The sequence below is a fragment of the Saccopteryx leptura genome, chromosome 2 (genome assembly GCF_036850995.1).
Source record: "Saccopteryx leptura isolate mSacLep1 chromosome 2, mSacLep1_pri_phased_curated, whole genome shotgun sequence".
Lineage (NCBI taxonomy): Eukaryota > Metazoa > Chordata > Mammalia > Chiroptera > Emballonuridae > Saccopteryx > Saccopteryx leptura.
The window spans coordinates 338,528,551-338,550,817 of record NC_089504.1 but is presented as its reverse complement, the minus strand read 5'-3'; the positions used below and the strand labels follow the sequence as shown (position 1 = coordinate 338,550,817).

Here is a 22,267-nt window from a genome sequence, read left to right as displayed (position 1 = left end):
AGCGAAGCCCCGTCCTGGAGGCGCGTCCAGCCACGGGCTGCGGCGCTGGCCATTGCTGGCTCCTGGCCTGGATGGGGGCCGCGGGGCCTCAGGCCCGGGCCCAGCAGCCATGGGCCACACATCGACCCTGCACAGCAGGCCCGGCTCCTGCAGGAATGGAGATGTGCCTGAGTCACTGCCTCTGCTGGGCTCTGCTATTTTTACGTCCAAGTCTGGTTAAAAATAGCTGTGTAAGCCAAGGTTTTAGCTGCAGCTGACAAGACATTAAGTATTAGATACCTAATGCCCACAAGTGATAACTGTGGGTCTGTTCCTGTGCCCACTTTCTGCCTCTGTGACATGCTGTATGAGGAAGCAGGTAGGAAACAGGTGTGAAGGCGACACCTCGCATCACTCCCGAGACTGTGGCGCCCATTGCAGAGCATGCGCACTGGGCACCCTCAGGAAGTGGTGCTTCAGCTCTAGCTTGAAGCTGGCACCACCTGCCACTTGAGTGCTGTCTGGTAGCCAGGACAGGTGTCCCAGAGTCAGGGCAGGAGGAAAGGGTGTCAGCGATGGAGCCTCCCAGGCCCCTGGTGCCTAGAAAGCACCTCATGCTCACCTGGGCCAGCGGCGCACGTGCAGGCTGGGCAAGAGCAGAGCACCTGCTGCCCCCGCCAGCCCTCCCCCTGCTGGGCGGACGTGCATCCCGTTCAGCGGTGAGAGCGGCATCAGTCCAGGGGGCCCAGCCTGTCCACACCTCAGACACACCCCAAGAGAAACCAAGCCGTTCACAGCACACAGGCCCTTCTCCTCTCGCTTCCCCGTGCAAAGAACGCTGCTGGCTCACGCCGCGGTTCCGGGTGGGACTGTGCCGGCGTGTGTGAGCAGACAGGAGGTGCCAGCCTGTTCCAACAACCTTCTCAGGTCTTAAAATAAGCCCCTTCTGTGGCATGTTCACAGCAGTGTGAGGAGCTGGAGGACAGGAAGTCTGCTTCTGCTCGGCAGGAGCACAAAGCCTCGCTCACCCCCACCTCGGGCCTCCTGGGTGTGCCCCCCCGCCCCCCCCCCCCATCGGCACCTGGCTGAGCCCCTTCCAGGCAGCAGGGGGCGCTGGCCCCAGGCAGGGGGAGTAGGGGCGTGAGCTTCTCTTGCACAGGTGTTCACGTGGGGCCAATCTCCCATCAGCAGAGGAGCCTTGGTCCTCAGTGGCAAAGCCAATTCAAAGCCCCAACCCCCGCTGTGAGAGAGGCACCTGAGAAACCGGAGTCAGACCCACTTCTAACAGCTGGACCCGTGACAGGCAGGGGTGAGCCGGAACCCCTAGACCTTTCTCTCATCAGGGACAGTGTGCAGGGAAGTTTCTATTCGTCCCTGGATAGAGAGACTCCCAACCTCAAAAATAACTGAAAAATAGCCTAACCAGTGGTGGCGCAGTGGATAGAGCATTGACCTGGAACACTTTGGTCTCCACCTTTTTCTGTCCCAACTGTCCAGTCTCCAATCAACAAACCAAAGACCCCGGCCACCTGTCCCAGGTTCGAATTCCCGAGGTCGCCAGCTTAAGCGTGGATCATCAACATCATCCCATGGTCGCTGGCTTGAGGCAGGGGTCACTGGCTCAGCTTGAGCACCCCCCCCCCCCATAAAAGCACATATAAGAAACAATCAGTGAACAACTAAAGTGCCACAACTACAAATTGATGCTTCTCATCTCTCTCTAAAAAATAATTGAAAAATAATTTTGCAGCAATATCCCAGGTCCCTCATGACAAGTGCCTCTGCTGACATTTAAATGTAAATCCCAAGGGGCTGGGGTCTCAGGCCCGGGACTTGGCAGCTCTGGTCCAGCTCAACATGCTGGTTCTCTGGAGCCAGCCAGCAGCCCAGGGCCAGAACTTCAGCCCTCTGCTCTCTGAGGCTCTGGTTTGAGGCCAAAGCCCAGCCCCAGTATTGCCTGTCCTTGCCAGCTCCTGGGGCTTATCAGGCCCTCCACTTGAGGCCTCCACTGGCCATACCCCCTGGGGCACCTGTGAGGCCCACAGCAGCTTAGCCAAGGGCAGGCGCTGGGCAGCAAGGAAATTCGCCCCACTCTGGCTGCCTGCTAACTGCCTGTCTTGTCTTTTTCTTTTTGACTCTTCCAGTGAGAAGCGCCACCTTCAAGTCAACGTCACCAACCCTGTGCAGTGCAGCCTGCATGGGAAGAAGTGCACCGTTTCCGTGGAGACGCGGCTCAACCAGCCACAGCCCGACTTCACCAAGAACCGCTCGGGCTTCATCCTCAGTGTGCCCGGGAACTGATGCCCACCCGCGGGGGCCCCGCCAGGGAGCGGGGCAGCGGAGCCCGGAGCCCGCCGTCAGCGTCCTCGGTCCTGATCTAATCGCTGAGCCTGCTACTGCCCGCTAGAAATCAGCTCGCAAGGGTCCTGCTTGGGGAGGAGCCCCTCTCTGCCCGCTCTCAGGCCCTTCCCCTGAGGTCTTCTTCCTGGCTTTCTGCCTTTGGTCTCCACCTTCCTCTGTCCCAACTGTCCAGTCCCCAATCAACAAACCAAAGACCCCGGCCGCCTGTCCCAGAGCCCCGGGCTGTCGTCCAGACCACATCTCACCTCGGAGGCAACTTGCCGGTGCCTTCAGTTGATCAAGGCCCTGTGGTCGGGCCAGTTCAAGTCGGTGCACCTGAGCCAGTGACCAGCTGCTGACCCTGTAAGGGCCGAGGGTGGGGGTGGGGTGCTCAGGAGTTTCCCCAGCGAGAGACATGCTCCCCCAGGAAGGTTGATGGAGACAGTTGGGGAGGTGGTCCTGCGTTCTCTGTGAGCGCATCCTGCCACACCTTGTCCCCCAAGGTGGTCGCGGCCCCCAGACCTGGCTCCGGGAGCTGCTCAGCTCAGGGGGCCCTGTCCCACCAGCAGCCAGCCAAAGCCCTCAGGTGCGCAGGGTCACCTGTGTGACCAGCGCCTCAGCCCAGAGCCTGCGCTCCGCCAGGCCACCTGCCGCCTCTGGAAGGGAGCCTCTGGCCCGTGCCTCTGGCTGTCTTCCACTTATTTTTGCAGTTTGTAGGGTAGCTAATCAGATACCGTGTCCACTGTGCCCACACTCGTGTCAGGAACACTAGTAAGAAAATGGAGTTGCAGGGTCTGGAAGCTTCCCCTTCTGACACCGGTGTTTCCTCCTCATTCAGACAACCAGGACTGGGACGGGAGGGTCAGAGCACACAGGATGTTGGAAGCGGAGAGAGGAAACCAGAACGTGGGGCCCTGGCACTGCAGGCCAGGCCAGAATGCCCACCCCGCCCCGCCCCGTAGACCCGGCCGCGGGGCAGGCGGACCTCAGGCCAGGGCAGCAGGGCTGTCTCGCCAGTCACCGCCCAACACTGCCTTCATGTGCCTTCCTGAGACCCCCTCCTGTCTCAGCTGAAGGGGACACCATGAACCTCTGGGCGGCCTGGGCCTCCCTGCCAGGAGCCTTGAAAGAAGAGACTCGGGGCACCTGGTGGGCACGGGCCGAGGGTGAGCCCTCACCTCAGGAGGAGGAGCCAAGCAGGGATCACAGGGACATGCTGACGGCTTCCCTTTCTGCCACACATGCTGCCGCCTGCCCCCCCCCCCACGCTCCTGTCCTGTCGCCTGACCCCACGCAACACCAGGTGCCGAGTGCAGCCTTCTGTGCCTTACCCAGCGCCTGCCCCAGCCACCGGCTGACCCCCAGGCCGTCCCCGCAGCCCAGTCTCCCTTGCACCCCCCACCCCTGCTCCCCAGGGCTCGCACACCTTTGCGCCGAGTGGAGTTTTCAGCAGAGAACCCCACTGGCATGCTGTCCTGGGGAGCCCATCCTTCTGGAGGCCTGGCCAGCGGCCGGCACAGCAGAGGTGCCGCTAGCCCGGGGTGGCCACGCTCAGTTTTGCCAAGCACCTTGACACGAGTTGAACCATCTTAACTGGAACATTGCCTCTCCGCTTCCCCGAACTTGTCGCTTTATACTAGACACATGCAAATGTATGTTTTTTAGACACCAAAACAGAACATGCCAAATGAGTGCCTCTCAGAGGCCAGGGAGGAGGAAGAGGGGAGTTTGCAGTCCTTCCTCCCGCCCGTCCACGTTGCCTGTGGCCCCTCAGCCCAGCACGAGGGCCAGAGGACCACCAGCTGTCACAAGCACTTTTTCATGATGTCCTAAGAGAAGTCAGTGTGGCCACTGAAGGAGGACCAGGAATTTCGGGTGAGACCATGGTCACGCTTCCGGGCGCCGGGGGAAGCAGAACACAGTGATTGTACACCATCAAGTGTTCCTCTTGATTTAATTAAATGCAGTTTATGGTTTGGTGCATATATTCCTATTTTCCATTAAATTAACTCTATTTCTAAAGCATATTTTGATTTACCACCAAGAGCAATAAAGCATTAAATCTTATTTTTAAAGGTGTTCTGCTTATCTGTGATGGAAAACTCTACCTGGAATGGCGAACCTTTAGCTTGTCCAGTCAGCTGTTCCCCCAGCAGGTGGAGGGGAGTGGCAAGCACAAAAAAGATAAACCGGAGGCTAATTGACCTGAGTCTTCTGAACAAAAATACGATGTGAGCAAGAAGGAGGCTGTGGGAAGGAGTGGGGGGGTGGGAGGCCGTGGGGTTCAGTCCGCACACTCTCTTCTGCTGCTCTGAGGCCTGGGTGCTGGATTCCAAGCTCAGTGCTTTCGTGCTGACTGCGGTTGAAGCCTGTTTGTAAAGGGAAGGCTAGGCAGCCAGCTAGCCTCCCCCACGCTGGCCGGCTGGGGGCGGTGGGAGGCCGAGCGAGCGGGACTCTGGGGTGGGGGCAAAGCTTCAGGCGAGACCCCAGCAGCCTCAAACCACAAAGACGCCCTCGGGAAAGCGAGTGGCCCACTCACAACGCTGACAGCCCCCAAGACGCAACCCGAGCAGAAAGGCCTCCCTGGTGCCCAGGGCAGCTCCAGACCACAGGTGCAGAGCCTGGACCGCAGCCTGTCCACACCACCAGGCCCTGCGGCTGCAGCAGGTGGCATGAGTGGGCAGACTTCTTACTGGCAGTACAAGCACACCGCATTTTATTGTGCTCACAGGTGCTGCATTTTTAACACACTGAAGGCAAGAGCCTCCACCAGCAGAGACGCCAGCTCCTGACTGCGGTACTCCCTTGACTGTGGGTGGCCTGGAACCGAACCCACACTACCTCCAGGGTGCACCTGTCCGACCGGGGGGGGGGGCACCCACTCTTTAGGAAAACAGCTGTGTTAGGCTTGCTTGCTAGCACTTTGCCTGATTGGTGCAGGAGCACGTAAAGCTCCAGTGCTTGCCCTCAGCACGGATTGCAGATTGCCTGCCCACCGCTATGAGGGGATGCTTTTCTTGCTGTTTGTTCGCCTGCTACCTTGAGAGGAGGTTTCCCCGTCAGTTTGCTCATCTATTAAACGCAAATGGCCCAATGCTTTCTGGCTCCGCAGTTTTCCCGCCCTCTGCCTGAATCCAATGTGGACCTGCCTGGCCGGCATTACAGTGGGCTTATCTGGAAGCCCCAGGGCTGGGCCGCGTGGACACCACTCCACTCCCGCTGGTCTGGACGCCTCTGGGCAGTGGGCACTGAGCAGAGCCCCCAGGGCCCCTGGAGGGGAGCAAGCAGCCTTGGAGCCAAGCTCCACAAACGGGGCCTAAGACCTGGCGCTCCTGCAGAACCACTGGCCAGCCCTCGCCAGGCCACACCCGGGCCTGGTCAGCCAGGCAGCCGCTCCCCCTCCCAGCCGCTAACCCAGAGCTAACTTAACCTGTGCTTCTTCCTTAATCACCTTAACATCAACGCCACTCTGCTTGTTAAGCCCTCTCCCTACCCCCCTTCCTCCCATCCCCCCTCCCATCCCCCCAACACAAATCCAATTATGTTCTGAGTGCAGGGATCATTTATAAAAGGGGCCTCCGGCCTGCTCATGAATGATGTGCCCACAAAGGAGACCTAGGTAATGGATGGTCAGTGCATTTTATTTAATCAGCACGGTACAAAAATAAATAAAAATAAGGGAGGGGGGATTAAATTACAGCCAAACTGAGCTTCATGACCTTGTCAGATTATAAACCACACACACTTACAAACACACTACGCACACATACAAAAATGAGACGAATATAAATTAATATTAACAATACCCACAGTTTGGTCAAAGAATAGCTACAGAAGAAATTGCACTAAAAACCAACATACATCGCACGTTGTGTAATTAGCAGTTTCAAATATACAGCTATGAAAAATTCTGAGTGAAAAAAAATGGCACATTTTGTTTTCATTGCAAGTTTAACAACTGTTGGAACAAAACTAAATTCTAATAACTGCATGGAAAGAATATATCAACCCTTCAGCTTTACAAGAAAGAAAAACCAAATCCTGAACTATTATCCCTGTGACTTGTTCTGTGCACGGGTGTAATTTTCACAGCCATCTGTTCTAAGATTATTTTTCTTAAGACACAAAATGCTCCTGGTCTGCATGCACAACATCACTGTAAAAGCAACAAAGAATAAAGGGTGTGTTGTTGTTTTTTTCTGTCGGTTAGTTTTTTCTTTTTTTATTGTTGTTCTAAAAGTAGTCTTCATAGCAGCATGTCAAATGGGTTCATTGCTTGCACACTCAAGTGTATCAGTTCCTTACACAATACTGACGACCGGTGCAAGGGGAGGGCGGAGAGCACGGCAGGCTTCACGCTGATGTCACTAGTTATTCCTTAGTCCCAGCCACTCCTGAAATTTGCACCTCCTCCAAAAAATTAAATAAATATGGAGAAAGAGAAGGAAAGACAAAACTGGAACCCTGTGGATGTGACCTGACTGCACAGTTCCGGGCCAAGTTCAGCTGGCCGAACAAGTGCCTGCAAACACAGGCCCCTCCTCCGGAGACTCCGCACCGAACCGCCCTCTGCCCCGAGGGCCTCCTACCTCAGGTCACAGGCGGCAGCAGGATGTGAACAGCCAGGCCGTGTGACAACTCCAGCAGAGAAGAGGCTGCAGTGAAGTCTGGGCCCACAGCCGTAGGCTCCCTCCAGCTCTGCATCAGATCATCGGCGGCCCGAACAGCAAGGCATGAGCCTCGAGGCGCAGCTGGACCCGTGCTCGCCTGCACGGGCAGGTCCTCTTATACGTGTTACCACGGGCAGGTGGGCTCTGCTCCAGGCCTCTTCTTAAACCCGGACCTCAATTTCACAGTTTGTCCTTTTTAACATGAGTTTCAGTAGTGCTTGTGCTGAAATGGGCAGCCACCTGGGACCTAATCCTATGTAAAATGACCCTCTGCCTCCCCTCCAGCCCCGCATTCCAGCATTCCCTGGGGGACTGGGAAGAGAGAATTCTCTGTAGCCTTCACACTGGTCTTTGTTTCCCAAAGCCAGAGTGATGGGCCATGGAGGAAGACTCGCTCCCTTCTCTTGGTCCTCTCCCAAGTCCCAAGCCACCAATCTGGGAGAATTAGAAAGAAAATTGATTAAGTACACATCGTGTTTTTACAGCCACTGGAGTAAAGCGGAAACCAAAACCAGCAGCTGCAAATGATCAGCTGTAGAATCAGCAGGCTTCCAAAGCAATCAGGAGTCCTACTCCCGTCTTGTAATTGTCTCCAAGATCCAGCTGTCTCACTTGGCCTTGTGGGGGCAAGGCTTCGTCTTCAGAAGAAACTCAAGTGTTTGGAAACAGCTCTGAATTAAAAAGGGTAGAGGTGGGGGTACATCATTACCTCCCCCCAGCCCCCAGCTCTGCAGAACAAATATGTGCACCAGCAAGAAGAGGCCTTAAACCTTAGGTGGGCACTGGCTCAGTCTCGGGCATGGCACCCCCACCTACCCAGAAGGCAGGCTGTTGATCACGGGCACCTCAGCTGTCCTGGCCTTCACCACAGGGTGACGAAGCTGCATTATCCAAATGAAATACCCAGGGGAGGACTTGTCCCCAGCTACACCCCACCTCTTTAGCTGGGACTCAAAAAGAACTTAATGAGTCAAACCAGCTCATTAACCAACATTGCCAACGCGCAGGGAACAGGATAAGGGGGGTGAGGGGCGAGCGCCAAGCCTCCCCTAAGGGAAAGCCCTTCTCCCTGAAACAGAAAAAACAAGCAAACAAGGTTGTGTGCAGCCAAACAACAGGACACAACCTTTGCACCAGGCTGGTGTCTCCTCCACTGCCGAGGGATCCTGCCTCACAGCCCCACGTGCGGGCGGCTCAGTCAGGGCGGCTGCTCGGGCCTCTGGAGGATGGACAGCCCAAAGCAGAAGCCAGAAAAGGGCCCCCAACCATTGCAATCCTTCCCCAGCCCACTGGCCAGAGGCCTTCTCGGCTCCCATGCAGGGAGCAACGGACAGCCGCACCTGCCGGGCCCAGGGGCCCAGCACGGACACAGGCAGCAGAGGCCAGTCAGTCCTGCAAATTCCCCAGAGCAGAAGAAGGTCAGGGACCTGGGTGGCTCTGAATACATCTTCTGGGTTTTGCACAAGGTTCAGAAGTTCAAAAGCGCCCCGAGTTCTTGTCAAGGCTGAAGAAAACCCCAAGGAGAGAAGGAGGGCCAGGAGAGGCCCTTGGTGGCTTTGCTAAACACATACTGTACATAGAATCTGATTCTTTTAATAATAAACTTTTTTAAATGAACTGAATCCTTGAGCCATGGTGCTGGCTACAGGGCTCACCGATCCAGCCCGAGGAGGAGCCGCTTCTTGTCTTCCTGGCCACTCTCGTTCTTCAGGTCGGAGAACACCTGTGTGAAGTAGTGTGGATCGGCGTTGATCTGCAGCATCTTGGAGCTCATGAGGTTGATGACGGAGAGGCAGCGGTCCCAAAAGGCCTCCTTGCAGCTCTCCACCAGGAAGGGCTTGAGCGGGTAGGAGATCTCATTGCCCATGTAGGAGTAGGAGAGGTACAGGCAGGTCAGCAGCACCGCCTGGAGCTCGTGGTCAGAGCCCACCTCGGAGGAGATCACGTCCCTGCAGAGCATGTAGAGGAAGACCACGTTGGCCGGCGTGATGAAGCCCTGGTCCTGCCAGCCCTGCAGCAGCAGCGAGCGGTCCACGCTGCGCAGCCAGAGCACAGGGTCCGTGGGGGACAGGTGCTTCAAGCGGTAGCACCGGCGGCAGAGAAACTCGCCCAGGCAGCGCAGCAGCTCGCTGGTGGACGCCTGGACGATGACCCGTTTGGGAGTCCCTGCGGAGGTGACAGCAGGGTGCGGGGCCTTCTTGACCGAGGAGGAGACCCCGGTCTGGGAGCCCGAGAGCTGGCTGGCAGCGGGGGCGGGCGGCTGGGCCGGTGGGGGCTGGGTGAACGTGGACAGGTTGGCGCACGACAGCGACTTCTTCAGGTTCTCATTGTTGAGGTGCGTGATGTTGTTCTGGTAGCTGCCGTTGGGCTGCACCTTCTTGGAGTTCTTCTTCTTGGCCGACACGGCCACGATCCTCTTCCAGGGCAGCACGGAGATTAGGGAGTGCCGTTTCAGGTTCTTGTCCTTGGCGTTCTTGCTGTTCTGCACGGCCGTGTAGTGGCCCACCGTGGCCGCGCCATCCTCAAACAGCGTGGCCTTGCGGTAGCTGGGGGACAGGGACAGCACCGTGCCCATGGTGCCGCTGCGCGTCGGGCGGGGGCCCGCGCTCCTGCGCGCCCAGCCTGCCGGCCCGAGGGAGAAAACGGCTCCCCGAGCCCGCGGCGGCCCCGGGGAGGAGGCGGGAGCGCTGCCGGGGACGCGTGCTGCCCCTTCGGATCTGCGTGGAAAACAAGATGGTTCTCAGCACCAGGCGGGGCTCGCGCCGCGCTACTCCGCCCCGGCCTCGCGGCTCCCGCAGACCTGACCCCGGCCCCGTACTCGAGCCTTCCCCGGGCCCCGCGCCGCAACCTGGCCGCCTCCACTGCGGCACCCCCGCCCGCCGCGCCGAACCGCCACCGGAGGGGACCCCCGCCTCGACCCCGCGCGCGGCCCCGACCCCAGCCCCGGCTCCCCGGGGCAGCGGGCCGCCGCGAGGCGCAGGCTTACCCGGCAGGCGGCGGCTCCTGCGCCCTGCGCCCTCCGCAATGCGCGCCGCGGTCCCGGCGCTCGGCGGGGCTCGGCGGGGCTCGCGCTCGGCGGCGGCGGCGGCAGCTCCGGAGCTACTGTCCAAGGTTCTGCAGGCGCCGCGGCCCCGCCCCCGACTCGGCCGCCTTCGCCGCTGCCGCCGCGCTCCCGCCCGGCGCGCACCTCAGAGATCTCCCTCCCGAGAGCGCGCGCGGCCCACGCGCCGGCGCGGACGGGCCTGGTGTAGCCCGGGAGCCGGGGCCGCCGCCGTCCTCAACACGAGCCGCGTGCGGTGCCCGCAGGGACGCGGCCGCGAGCCGGAGGAGCGTGACTCGCCGTGCCTCAGCGAGGACCCGGACTCGCGCGGCGGCGGGGACGCTCGGCGCCGGCCCGCCCCGCCCCGCCCTCGAGCCGACCCTCCCGCACTGCTCGCCGCCTGCTCCGCTCCGCTCCGCCGCTCCAGCGGCAGCAAGCCGGCCGCGTGCGAGTCCCGGGCGGCCCGCGCAGCCGAGCTCGGGCCGGTGGGGAACGCCGGGGCGGGGCCGGGACCGACACCGACCCCGCCCGGCGCCCCGCCCAAACACGTGCTGCCTTTGTTCCCGCCGCGGCGCCCGCAGCTGCGGGACGCGGGGGCGCTCTCCGCCTTGTCCCCGCCGCGGCGACGCGGGGCTAACCCGGGCAGAGGCTGCCACCCGAGCCGCACGAGAAGCCATCCACGGAGGCCCGGGCCCAAAGCTACCCCCTTCCGTTCAACATCCTCCTTCCCGGGAAAGAAGCTCGGGAGCTTGGGGAGGAAGGAGGGGAGAGGCGACGCCTTTGCTGAGGCCGCCCGAGTGTCTCGCGCAGACGGAGTGGACTGTCCCATTCCAGGTAATGCTCACGGCCCGGATGGGTCTTAGAAATCCAGGCTAGAGGCGTAGGCAGTTCTGGGTCGTTCCACAAACAGCACCTGGCTATCCCACATCACACCCGAGGCAGTTCTCTGAGGCCCCTGGTTGGGCTCCTGTGTTTGCAACCTCGAAATTTCCACTCGCCCTCTTCTCTGTTACAGTGAAACTGAAGCAACTGCTTCTCCAACCAGCCTCTGAGCCACTGAATTAAATGTTTCTCATGCTAAATATTTATAATATCTAGACTTGGTGCAGGTAAAAAATTTAAATATCGAGTAAAATTCTGGTTTTCATAACTGCTCCCCTCACAGAGAAGAATCAGATCCTTCACTTGGTTTTCTTTTAATTTGGTTCTGGAGATTGACTCAGATTTGACCGCAAACCTGGGAAACATCTGTATTCAAATGATCACCTCTGGACCACGTGATGAGCAAGGGGCAATCCAGAAAAGAGGACGCCCAGTTCCTGACTCCCAGACCACTCAGACATACCAGGCTGCCGGCTGCACCAGCTCCAACTACTGCCCTGAGCAGAACAGAAATCTGGTAGTAGTTAGAACAATGCCACATCAGAAAGTACTAGAATTTGCTTATGTACTACCCAGAGCTCTCTCCATCAACAGTGGCAACTTAAAGCTTTAGGGGCCTTGAGGATTATATAGAAAATACCTTGCTCTGTACCCAGAGGGCTACTTTTTCCACAGCCCTTCAAAAAACATCCACAGACGCTGTTAACTTAGAGGATGAAGGCAGGTTCCTTCCATGTCCCCTCCCTCTGAATGCTCCTCAGTGTACAGCCCCCACCAGCTCTTCAAATGGAGGTCTCTCCAACCCTTTTCTACTGTAACAAACTCTAAGAAGTAATCTTCGAGTTCCTGGCCCAGTGACTCACAGCTGAACCCGCGGCCTTTCTATCTCTAGCCCCTAGTGGAGAAGCCCAGCTTTAGAGTTGGCCGTGTTCATGTTGCCTTCTCTGTATCTCAAAGTCCCATTCAGATTCTGGTGTTAAGCAAAGGTTGTGCTGCTTCTCATTTCCCAAAATATGCCTAGATTTCTGAGGCTGTAATCCAGCCCTTAAAACCATCGGGACCCACCCTGTTGCCTGCACCTACAAATATAATTCTGGCTATTGCAATTCATGGTGGGCAGTGCCAAGCTCCACTTTACCCACTCTTTTCCAAACCAAGGAAGCATGAATTTTGCCTGGACCTCTTCCAGCCTGGCTGCAGTCTAGTGTCCTCTCTTGCCTTTGCCCAGCCAGCCATTCCCCCAGCACCTTCAGAAGGAACTCTTGGCAGAATAACCCCAACCTCCACACACTTATCAAAGACAAAGTCAGATTTGGAGCAGAGCATGAATGGGATAGCATCGCCAGCCCACCTGCTGTCGTGACTGAGAAGAGACTGTCCGAAACCCCTGCCCACCCGAGCGGTGCCTGCTCTGCCTGCCACAGCGCCTCCGCTCATTCAGCCCACCCCCACCCCCTCAAGCTTCCATCACTGCTCCAACCGAGAAGTGAGGAAGGGCAATGATCTGCCAGGAATGGCAGAACCAAAGACCCAGACAGCAGATGCAGCCGAATGATGCAGAGCAGTTTTCTTCCAAAGAACTGCAGGAAAGATCTCCAAATCCCACTCCCATCAGCCTGTTTATCCTATAGCCTATCTCAAGCTGCTGGCAAGACCAGGCTGCTTGGCACCTGCACTGCTGAGCTGCTTATGTATCACAGGAGAGTCCCTGCCTTCTGCATGCCACCCTCTCTTACCTCCCCCAGGGAGGCCAAGGCCCTAACCAGCTAGCTTCCAGAAGGGGTTTAAAATAAAGCCTGGCTGAGCCCTGGCTCCTGAGGATGTCATGCTGTTCTTCCAAGGATCACAGAGCGGCCCCTAGTGGCCCTTCTGGGCAGCAGGTTACATAACGCCAGCAGCAGCAACAGCATGGCTCTCAAGGCCTCAGCCTTGCTCCCTACTCCACCAGAATCCCATTAACAAGGAAAGCCCTGGCACCAGGAAGGCTGGTGCCAGAAAGGTTCTTAGGTGAGTGAGCCGTGCCCAGGCCACCCTCTCCGCTGTGCCTAGACCCAGCTTATTTGAGGGCAAGAGGGGAAGCAGTCCTGGAGGTCTAGAGCAGAACTGTCCAAAAACATATATATAACATGGGCCACAAATGCAGGCCACAAAGGTAATTTTTTCTAGCAGCCATATTTTTTTAAAAAAGTAAAAAGAAACAGGTGAATTGTAACAATACATTTTATTTAGCCCAATAGTGCTCAAAATTTCAACATATAAAAAGGTTGAGCTATTTTACATTTCTTTTATCATACTAAATCTTCCAAGTCAGGTTGGGATTACATTTGCAGTGCACCACAGTTGAAACCAGCCCCATTTCAGGAGCTCAACAGCCACAGGTGGCTCAGGGAGTACCCACGGGCCAGAGCACTCTACAGGGAGTCATCGGACCTGCAAAGGGAGCAGAGGAGAGGGCTGCTGCCAGACTGAGCTCCTCCGGGCTGCCCCGGCGTGGGAAACCCCTGCCCTACACTCCACCTCTGTGGATACCTTTGGAATCTTTTTTTTTCAATCCTTTATTAAAGTATAACTTTTCCCGCAAGTAAAAATCTACAGCGATACAATACTTGAAACAATAGAGTTGCTCATACTGAAGCAGAGGCAGCAGCTAGAGCTCACCCACCCTTCCAGTGGCCCCACAGCCCCTCAGAAGACCAGGGTCTGAGAGCCAGTGTGACAATCCCTGCTTCTGAAGATTCCAAATGGAAACTAAACCACAACTGAGTGTCAGGACTACTCAGGCACTTGCATTTCCATCACTTAATATAACCCTCAAACCTCGGTCACCTACATGGAGGCGCCATCTCATCGTGTAAGAGGAAGCAGGCTCAGAGGATATTACGTATCTACACCCAAACCTATGTCCACACTGCCTTGGAAAAACAGATACCTGAGCACCAGTCCCCATTTCAGGCCTACCAGACCAACTCTCTTATCCACTTCACTCCACACCTAAAGGTCTCCCGCAAAGCAAATGAGATAGTACAGCTTTGGCCAGTCCAGAGGGCTACACAGAGCCATCTGCACTGATCAGAAGCCCTTCAGCACTCAAGAAAGGACACTTTTTGAAAAAAAAATTATTTTTATTGGAACTCATCTGAACATCAGATATACCTGGTGTTGGTTAGCAAGAACCGTTTGTACATTTGATATTGATGGTGCCAAAACCAAAACAGTGACAGACATGATGGGGAGATGCTGGGAACAAAGACCTGATTTTGGAGAGGAAATTAAAAGCCAGTCAGATTCAGTGAGGATGCAAAACCTGGTACAACAAAATCCTTTTACAAAATATAAATTTATTACGAAAACCTGGGAGGATAATCTGAGAAGGGAAAGACAGAGGCCGGCAGGAAGGAGGCGGGGAGGGAGAGGGAGACGGAGAGGAAGAGCAGGAGCTGAGCGCACCAGAGGTGCAGAAGCCTCCCCGCCCCCGTCCCTGTCCCCCTCACCTCCTCCCAGTCCCCGCAGCCTCCTCCCACGCAGCATGCTGGAAACGCTCCACCTCCCACCCCTCCATTTTTAAGGGAGAAATAAAGAAGCTCCCTGGGAAGGAGTCACCAGGTTGCTTGAAAACCCAACAAAAATTAACACACACACACACACACACACACACACACACTCACTCCCCACTGTCTCATTTCCAATGTTCACTGTTTAAAAAAGGAATAAATCCGTCTGCCAGCAGGAGAGGATGAGTGGGACAGGGAGAGAAGCTAATGGACGTCAGACAGCCTGACTTCCCCAGAGGGGGACAGAGGAAAGGAGACAGGTGGTGGTCTCCTGGTTCAGAGAGGACAGAGGGGACAAGAGCAGAGGGAGGGGGCAATTAAAACACTGACGTCTAATCTAGTTTACTGTGTTAAAAAGAGCCACATGCACAGCAGGCCCCGCGGGCCCACCCTGCTCCCCGTGTGGCCGTGGTGGACAGAGCTCCTGGCCTTGCCCCCATTCCTTCACAGTCAGAGCGGAGCTGGGCGGTGGCGGCGTCGGCGCTGCTGAGATGGCGGCGGGCCTGCGGCCAGTCTGCTGGGGCCAGTCTGCTAGAGCCGTTGTTGGAGGGAAGGAGGGTGGACAGGCCGTATGACAGGGGAAAGAACACCGGAACGCCTCATTTCAAATAAAGAAAACAGCAGTCTTTACACAGTTGTTTGTTTTGGTTCAGTACAAACAGAATAAAAAGTCGTTGCTTTGATGGTCAGGCAAACACCCAATTCTGAAGAGGAGAGGTGAGGCCCAGCAGGTGGCGGAGAGCCCCGCGGCGGGCAGAGCGCCTGGCTCGCAGCCCTCTCCCAGGAGGCAGAGAGCACAGCTTTAGGTAGTGTAAGCCTTTTTCCTTTTATTTAGAATAATCTTTTTTTTCTTTTTCTTTTTTTTTTAAGCAATGTCCCCACTCCCAAGTTGGGCAGTAAAGATTACATGAGAACTGGCACACCTATTGGCTGGAATACAGATGCACCAAATGAGGATTTTAAAACTTTCCAAGCGAAAAGTAGAACAAAAAGAAAAAAGAGTCTCCTAGCAATTTCCCCCAAGGTTTCACTCTCCCGCGCACACACACTCTCCAGAGGACCGCTACAGATCCAGCCCTGTGAGAGGACAGAGCCGCGTCAACCGGAGCCGAGGCCGCGCGGGCTTTGTCCCGACCGGCCGAAGACGGTGCTGCCGGCGGTCCTGGCGCCAGCACTCACCTATGTCAGTTTCTTGGCTTTGTTGTAGAGAGAATCCACTACTTTGCTCATGTTCTGAATCGTTTCCAGGGCAGCTTCGTAAGTTTTATCTACTGGGGGTTCATCGAAAATAATCAAGACACCCTCCCCCTGGTCCAAGATCCCTGCAGGAAACACAAGGGCAACCCAGGTAAAAGAAGGGATTAGACACAAAAGCATTTGAGAAACACCCTCTACCCAGCTGCCTCATTTCTTCCAGAAAGAGAGGGAAAGAGAACTCAACACCCTGTTCCATTTGTACATGTTTATTATTCACTCTCATCCCAGGGAACCACCAGGTAAAACAAATGGAACATTTTCGTTCAAGATAAACAAGAACATGTTGCCTCCTCAACCATTTATTACCACCCCCAGCCCCCTTGCCTGTATAACTGTTACTCACCGTGAAATTTCTTGTCAAGAATCATCTGCGACAATTTTCTCTCCACATCGGCCTAAAATCAAAGCACTTGATTAAAGAGACCAATACCACTAGTCAGAGACCACAATGACATGAACGCCTTCCATAAAAGGGTCTTAGGACAGACTGACTGAAAACAAAGCGGCAACAATGCAACTCCAGCTCTGAGCCACGGTCCCCACTCCCCTCTGAGGAGCTTGGGAACTTTCCAACAAGGCCCACTGAGCGTGAACACCAGCCCCTCCACACACCCGTTCCCCAAGACAAGCTCAGCACTCCTTACCTTGGAGAGTTTGATGAGGCTAGATATGTGTTCGATCTACAAGAAAAGGTAGAGACACCAACACTGAGAGTTATACCTTTGCCTCTAATGTGGCGTTGGGGGTGGGGGCTGCGCACTGTGAATCCTGCTGGGTATCTCTACAGGGCCAGAGTTTTTTGGCTGTGCTTAGGTCTCTTGTGCTCTGTCCATCTGCCTTCATCACTACAGACAATAAACACACTCCTGTCCCACACACCCAGGAAAGAAAACATTTACCACATGGGTGGTGACCACAGAAGCCAAGAGAAGACTGCACTGAACACAAGCACGAGCGATCTCAGCAGCCTCTACCCTCAGCCTCCCTCTTTGACTCTTGTTCTCTGTCAAAAATCCCAAACTCCTGCTGGCCTCCTGCCTACCAGGCACATCCTTGGAAGTGAGAGCCTATTTACTGCGCCTGGGTGTGGGAAGGAGAGTACAGTGAGGATGCCTGGCCAGAAACCCGCTCCCACCAGGGTCCCCAGGAGGCTTCTTACCTGTACTCTGGAAAAAGGCTCAATGACTCGGATCAGATTCTGTTCCAGTAAGTTATCATACAACTTGGCCAAATGTGTGCTGATGATTGGGTCATCCCGGAGCTCTGCCCGGTAATCTGTCAGGGCCTGCCAAAAAGCCAGTCACAGAGATTGGCACACAGACGCAGCTAAAAGTCATGCTTCTCCTAGTTTCCTAGGTAGTCTACTGGCCCATGTAACTACATGGCTGACTACAGTTCTGGAGGGCAGAGGATGGAAGAGCAGCCATGACAGAAGGCAGAACAAAAGGAATGTCAAGAACTAAAAGAGCCTGACCAGGCGATGGCGCAGTGGATAGAGCATCGGACTGGGATGCGGAGGACCCAGGTTCGAGACCCTGAGGTCGCCAGCTTAAGCGCGGGTTCATCTGGTTTGAGCAAAGCTCACCAGCTTGGACCCAAGGTCACTGGCTCAAGCAAGGGGTTACTTGGTCTGCTGAAGGCCCACGGTCAAGGCACATATGAGAAAGCAATCAATGAACAACTCAGGTGTCGCAAAGAAAAACTGATGATTGATGCTCTCACCTCTCCGTTCCTGTCTGTCCCTATCTAACCCTCTCTCTGACTCACTCTGTCTCTGTAAGAAAAAAAAAAAAAAAAAAGAACTAAAAGATGGAGCCGCCGTAGGAACCATCCTTCTGTCCGAAAGCTTCATGTTGACAGCTTAAACCATATAAGCCCCAAGAGTGGCTCAGTTTGTAAGCCAAATTCACAATATACACAACGTGTATTCCATGGAATAAATAGCATGTCCACAGGGGAAGAAAAAGAATTCTCAGGTTAACTAATGGGAAATAGTGAATTCCACAGCTGGTTCTTGGAGTTTTACAAGGAACATCAATCAGCACAGTGTAGCTCTGCAATTAGCACCGTTTTTTTATTATTTTTCTTTTAAAATTTTTTTAAAGATTTTATTTATTCATTATTAGAAAGAGAGGAGCAGGAAGTATCAGTTCCCATAAGTGCCTTGACCAGGCAAACCTAGGGTTTTGAACTGATGACATCAGTGTTAGAGGTCAATGCTTTATCCACTGCGCCACACAGATCAGGCGGCACCTTTCCAATGAAACACGGGTTTAGCCCTAGTGTTCCTAAATACCTGATCACAGACCTTTTCCCAAAGAACCCCTAATACAAGTGTTCCATCAAACAGCCCAAACTTTGGGATAAAATGACCTACTTATTCATGTATGTTGTTTATTTACTTTTAGTAACGGTCTCAGTATCCCAGCTCATGTCAGCTGTGCTATAAGGTGTTAAGGAAGCAAAGAAATCGTGCCAAGTAAAGAACTAAAACTGGCAAGAAACCTCCAGGAAGATGACAACTCTTGGAGTCAGCCAAAGCGACATGGTCTAGTCTCCATCCACACTAAGATTTCTGTCCAGGACCTAGGTCTGTTTTTATTAAGTTGGTCATTAGACAAGAAGAGAGAGGTTCAGAAAAGAATATTTAAGTCTCAGCCCTGATGGTTGGTTGGAACATCACCCCAATACTCCAAGGTTGCAGGTTCAATCACCAGTCAGGGCATACACAAGAATCAAACAATGAATGCTTAAATTAGTGGAACAACAAATCATCTTCCTTCCTCCCTCTCTCTCTCCCTCATTCCTTTCTAAAAAGACACATACACACATATTGTATATCTCACCCTACTGCTTAGACAAATTTTCTTCCTTTTCAAACTTTCACAGGCCCTGACCGGTTGGCTCAGTGGTAGAGCGTCGACCTGGCATGCAGGAGTCCCGGGTTCGATTCCTGGCCAGGGCCCACAGGAGAAGCGCCCATCTGCTTCTCCACCCCTCCCCCTCTCCTTCATCTCTGTCTCTCTCTTCCCCTCCCGCAGCCACGGCTCTACTGGAGCAAAGTTTGCCTGGGCACTGAGGATGGCTCTGTGGCCTCTGCCTCAGGTGCTAGAATGGCTCTGATTGCGGCAGAGCGACGCCCCAAGATGGGCAGACCATCGCCCCCTGGTGGGCATGCCGGGTGGATCCCGGTCAGGCGCATGCGGGAGTCTGTCTGACTGCCTCCCGGTTTCCAGCTTCAGAAAATACAAAAAAAAAAAAAAAAACTTTCACAAACACTGAGTAAAGGCTCAATAGGCAAAGCAATAGGCTGTCACCCTGAGGAAGTGTCTTTTGGTCCACACTTAGATGCACATATCAGGACTTCTTTTGTCCACAAAGGAGAAGTAGACCTGGCATTTCTGAAGCTGAAGGAATAGCTAAGACCATGCCATGTGGAACAAGCAGTAGGCCTGGAATCAAATCCTGATACATATCAGCTGTGTGACTTCAGGCATCCTCTTTGAATCACAATACCCTCAACCATAAAATGCAGATAATAGGTTTGTTATGAAAAATCAAAGTGAAATAAGGGTGACAGAACTTTTGAAACTGAGAGTACTGTATATAAATGATGTATCACAACTCAACAAATTTCATTGTACAAGAGCTTAACTATTTCCTAGTTGTGATACTGCACTATATTAAGAAGTAACCAGAGGGGAAAACTGGGTGAACAGTATATGGGATAATTCCATATTCTCTCTGCAACTACTTGTGAAACTACAATTATTTAACAAGTTTTTTAAAAAGTACTTAAATGCCCCTCTCTTCCACTTGTTTCCTGCCAACCCAATACCATGCTTACCTTTTCAAAATCTGCCAATGATCTGTTCTTGCTAGCCTGGGCCACACATTTTAATGCTTCTGTCTAAGAATAAAAAGGAAAAATAGTGAAAGGCGATCTATTCTGCATACCCATCTCATAAGCAGTATGCTATGTCCCAATAACTTCAAGGAAGAACATGCCCCACAATTATTCTTCACAGACTGGGAAGAAAAGCTAAAGGATACCATTGTGTGCCAACCAATTCCCTTTTGAAATCTGAAATGCGTTAAAAATACTAGGAAATGGCCCTGGCCAGTTGGCTCAGCGGTAGAGCGTCAGCCTGGCGCGCAGGAGTCCCGGGTTCGATTCCCAGCCAGGGCACACAGGAGAGGCGCCCATTTGCTTCTCCACCCCTCCCCCTCTCCTTCCTTTCTGTCTCTCTCTTCCCCTCCCGCAGCCAAGGCTCCATTGGAGCAAAGATGGTCCGGGCACTGGGGATGGCTCTGTGGCCTCTGCCTTAGACGCTAGAATGGCTCTGGTCACAGCAGAGCGACGCCCCAGAGGGACAGGGCATCGCCCCCTGGTGGGCATGCCGGGTGGATCCCGGTCGGGCACATGCGGGAGTCTGTCTGATTGCCTCCCTGTTTCCAGCTTCGGAAAAATGAAAAAAAAAAAAGGGGGGGTGGAATTACCAGAGAACTGTGATTTCTTTCCCCTTTTCCAAGATTCTTTCTCCCATAATCCCCAGACTTAGATCTGGTCACACCTGTCCTTTATCAAGACTCCTCTTGTACCAGCCTATGGTTCTGAAATAAGGGTGTTTGTCTTATACAGCAGACTTTAAAATAGTGCAAAGTGCAGTCCCTAGCATTTGTCCTATAGACAAGACAAATGTCCTAATGACAAAAGCCTGGACCTTAGAGCCAAGATAACCCAAGTTCAAAGTCTGGCTCCACCACTACCGGTTTCTGGACCTTGTCTTGGACACATGATCTCTCTTAGCCCGTCTTCTCAACTCGACTTCTGCAAAGGGTAGTGAGTCTTTCACTTTAGCAATAACCAGTATTCTTTTGGTCAAAACTAAAAGCTGACCTGAAACTTTTTCTGATAAAAAGCCAATTTGGGCCAATTGTGAAGAAGGTAGAAATCACATTCTGGCCATTCCTATAAAGATACAGTGAGACAAGCCAATGTGTCCGTTCTTTAGAGACAACTACATTTGAATCTACAAAGATTACTTTTACTTTAGTAGTGATATTTAAGCAAAGTACAAAGAAGCAATGGTGCAGACATCATCTTTACATGGCTCACTCACAGCTAAGGAGGCCTCTCCTTGCATACATCCACATCTCAGGACATGAGTGCAAAGGTACTAACATGAGAAGCATTCAGGTGAATTCTCAAAACCTGGCTTCTGCACCAAGCACTGTGATCTCAAAGCACATGTGCACCTTACCAGGCTCCAACTCGGAGAATCCAAGATGTCATACTCTGCACATGTCAAATTTGCAAGTCTAGCTCAGAGTAGAACAATTTCCTGATCAAAGCGAAATGTAACGGAAATCAATGCAATTCAGTTCTGCAGTCCCTTAAACCACCTAATGTCCATAAGAGCGCCAAACACTGACTTTTTAGGGAAAGGATGTAATAGTATAGGAAATATACTGAATGGGTTTAAGGAAAAGAAGGGGGTAAAGATAACAATGTAGAATGGAGACCTAAAGAGCACTGGTCTCACCACACATCATGTGGGACAGACAACATGCTGGCCCCAGAGAGCAGAGACCACAACTGCAGTCAAGGTGTCCCTACCTGCCTCCCCGCATACCGAAGGGCAAGCTTCCCGCTCACCAGAGCCTGGACATCTTCTGGGCTACAAAAAAAAGACATACTTGGTCAATGCTCTAAAATACTATGTTTGCAAGTATAGGTTTAAGCGAATTTCTTTTTCTCAGAATCCCACTGAGAATCATCAGCCCCCAATTCTAAACTCATATGCCCCTCACATTGCAGAAGCCAGGATTTCTACACTCTAGGACAAAACTCAGCACTGAGGAGTAGAAAAACTCCAACATTAAAAAGAAAGCCATACTGAACCTACCAAAGGTAGCAGAACCAAGGGGCCCTGGCCGGTTGGCTCAGTGGTAGAGAGTCGGCCCGGCGTGTGGAAGTCCCGGGTTCGATTCCTGGCCAGGGCACACAGCCAGGGCACACAGGAGAAGTGCCCATCTGCTTCTCCACCCTTCCCCCTCTCCTTCCTCTCTGTCTCTCTCTTCCCCTCCTGCAGCCAAGGCTCCATTGGAGCAAAGTTGGCCCGGGCGCTGAGGATGGCTCCATGGCTTCCATCTCAGGCACTAGAATGGCTCCAGCTGAGCCGGAGCAATGCCCCAGAGGGGCAGAGCATCGCCCCCTGGTGGGTATGCTGGGTGGATCCTGGTCAGGTGAATGAGGGAGTCTGTCTGCCACCCTGCTTCTAACTTCGGAAAAATACAAAGTAGCAGAACTAAGGGGCAGAATAAATGTAAGTCAAATCCCAATATAAGATCCAAAAAAAAGCCTCATGAGTATCTTATTCCCCAAAAAATGTAGGTAAATTCTGTATTGCTCTTTATAAAAACATGCCATACTTGCTATTGTCTCCTTTTCAAACCTCTCCCTAACCTCTTCCTTAAGCCCGATCACTCTGGGTTGTCTAGCTGGCTGGTGCTGGTCTATAAGCTATTTTCTGGCCCTCTGTCCT

The 22,267-nt window shown here is 53.8% G+C and overlaps 4 protein-coding genes across 9 annotated transcripts in view; 2 read left to right on the top strand and 2 right to left on the bottom strand.

Annotated features, from left to right (window-relative positions):
• MYO1D (myosin ID) overlaps nt 1–4,394 on the top strand; it is a 372,921-nt gene extending 368,527 nt beyond the window's left edge. For all 3 annotated transcript variants that reach the window (XM_066363819.1, XM_066363820.1, XM_066363821.1), the window contains one exon: nt 2,124–4,394. In XM_066363819.1, coding sequence (XP_066219916.1) covers nt 2,124–2,280 — 157 coding nt within the window. In that variant the 3' untranslated portion in view covers nt 2,281–4,394. The remainder of the gene's footprint in view (nt 1–2,123) is intronic.
• A 1,545-nt stretch (nt 4,395–5,939) lies between these two features.
• CDK5R1 (cyclin dependent kinase 5 regulatory subunit 1) lies at nt 5,940–10,401 on the bottom strand. Its single transcript, XM_066363813.1, has 2 exons — nt 9,976–10,401; nt 5,940–9,706 (listed from the first exon to the last, which is right to left on the bottom strand). The coding sequence occupies exon 2, from the start codon at nt 9,562–9,564 to the stop codon at nt 8,641–8,643; it is 924 nt and encodes a 307-aa protein (XP_066219910.1). The 5' UTR covers nt 9,565–9,706; nt 9,976–10,401; the 3' UTR covers nt 5,940–8,640.
• On the top strand, nt 10,014–11,338 carry LOC136391911 (atherin-like). 2 transcript variants are annotated; one of them, XM_066363815.1, is made up of 3 exons: nt 10,014–10,863; nt 11,045–11,138; nt 11,243–11,338. In XM_066363815.1, exons 1-2 carry the CDS (start codon nt 10,014–10,016, stop codon nt 11,092–11,094), a joined length of 900 nt encoding a protein of 299 aa, XP_066219912.1. In that variant the 3' UTR covers nt 11,095–11,138; nt 11,243–11,338. The 2 variants fall into 2 exon arrangements, with proteins under 2 accessions (XP_066219912.1, XP_066219911.1); XM_066363814.1 differs by having other exon boundaries at nt 11,045–11,338.
• A 1,775-nt stretch (nt 11,339–13,113) lies between these two features.
• The window catches only part of PSMD11 (proteasome 26S subunit, non-ATPase 11), a 40,359-nt gene continuing 31,205 nt past the window's right edge, over nt 13,114–22,267 (bottom strand). Inside the window, exons 8-14 of one of the 3 annotated variants that reach the window (XM_066363823.1) lie at nt 21,340–21,400; nt 19,567–19,629; nt 16,879–17,004; nt 16,364–16,399; nt 16,063–16,114; nt 15,642–15,784; nt 13,114–13,341 (exon numbers count right to left, since the gene is read on the bottom strand). In XM_066363823.1, coding sequence (XP_066219920.1) covers nt 15,642–15,784; nt 16,063–16,114; nt 16,364–16,399; nt 16,879–17,004; nt 19,567–19,629; nt 21,340–21,400 — 481 coding nt within the window. In that variant the 3' untranslated portion in view covers nt 13,114–13,341. Of the gene's footprint in view, nt 13,342–14,056; nt 15,785–16,062; nt 16,115–16,363; nt 16,400–16,878; nt 17,005–19,566; nt 19,630–21,339; nt 21,401–22,267 lie in introns of those variants that run through there. The other 2 variants (XM_066363822.1, XM_066363824.1) reach the window with 2 other exon arrangements.

What these genes read in the sequence shown, in the direction of transcription:
- CDK5R1 (XM_066363813.1), bottom strand. Translation starts at nt 9,564, where the DNA reads ATGGGCACGGTGCTGTCCCTGTCCCCCAGCTACCGCAAGGCCACGCTG.
- LOC136391911 (XM_066363815.1), top strand. Translation starts at nt 10,014, where the DNA reads ATGCGCGCCGCGGTCCCGGCGCTCGGCGGGGCTCGGCGGGGCTCGCGC. An exon ending in AGTGGACTGTCCCATTCCAG is followed by an intron (nt 10,864 to 11,044) that starts GTAATGCTCACG and finishes TCTCTGTTACAG; the next exon opens with TGAAACTGAAGCAACTGCTT.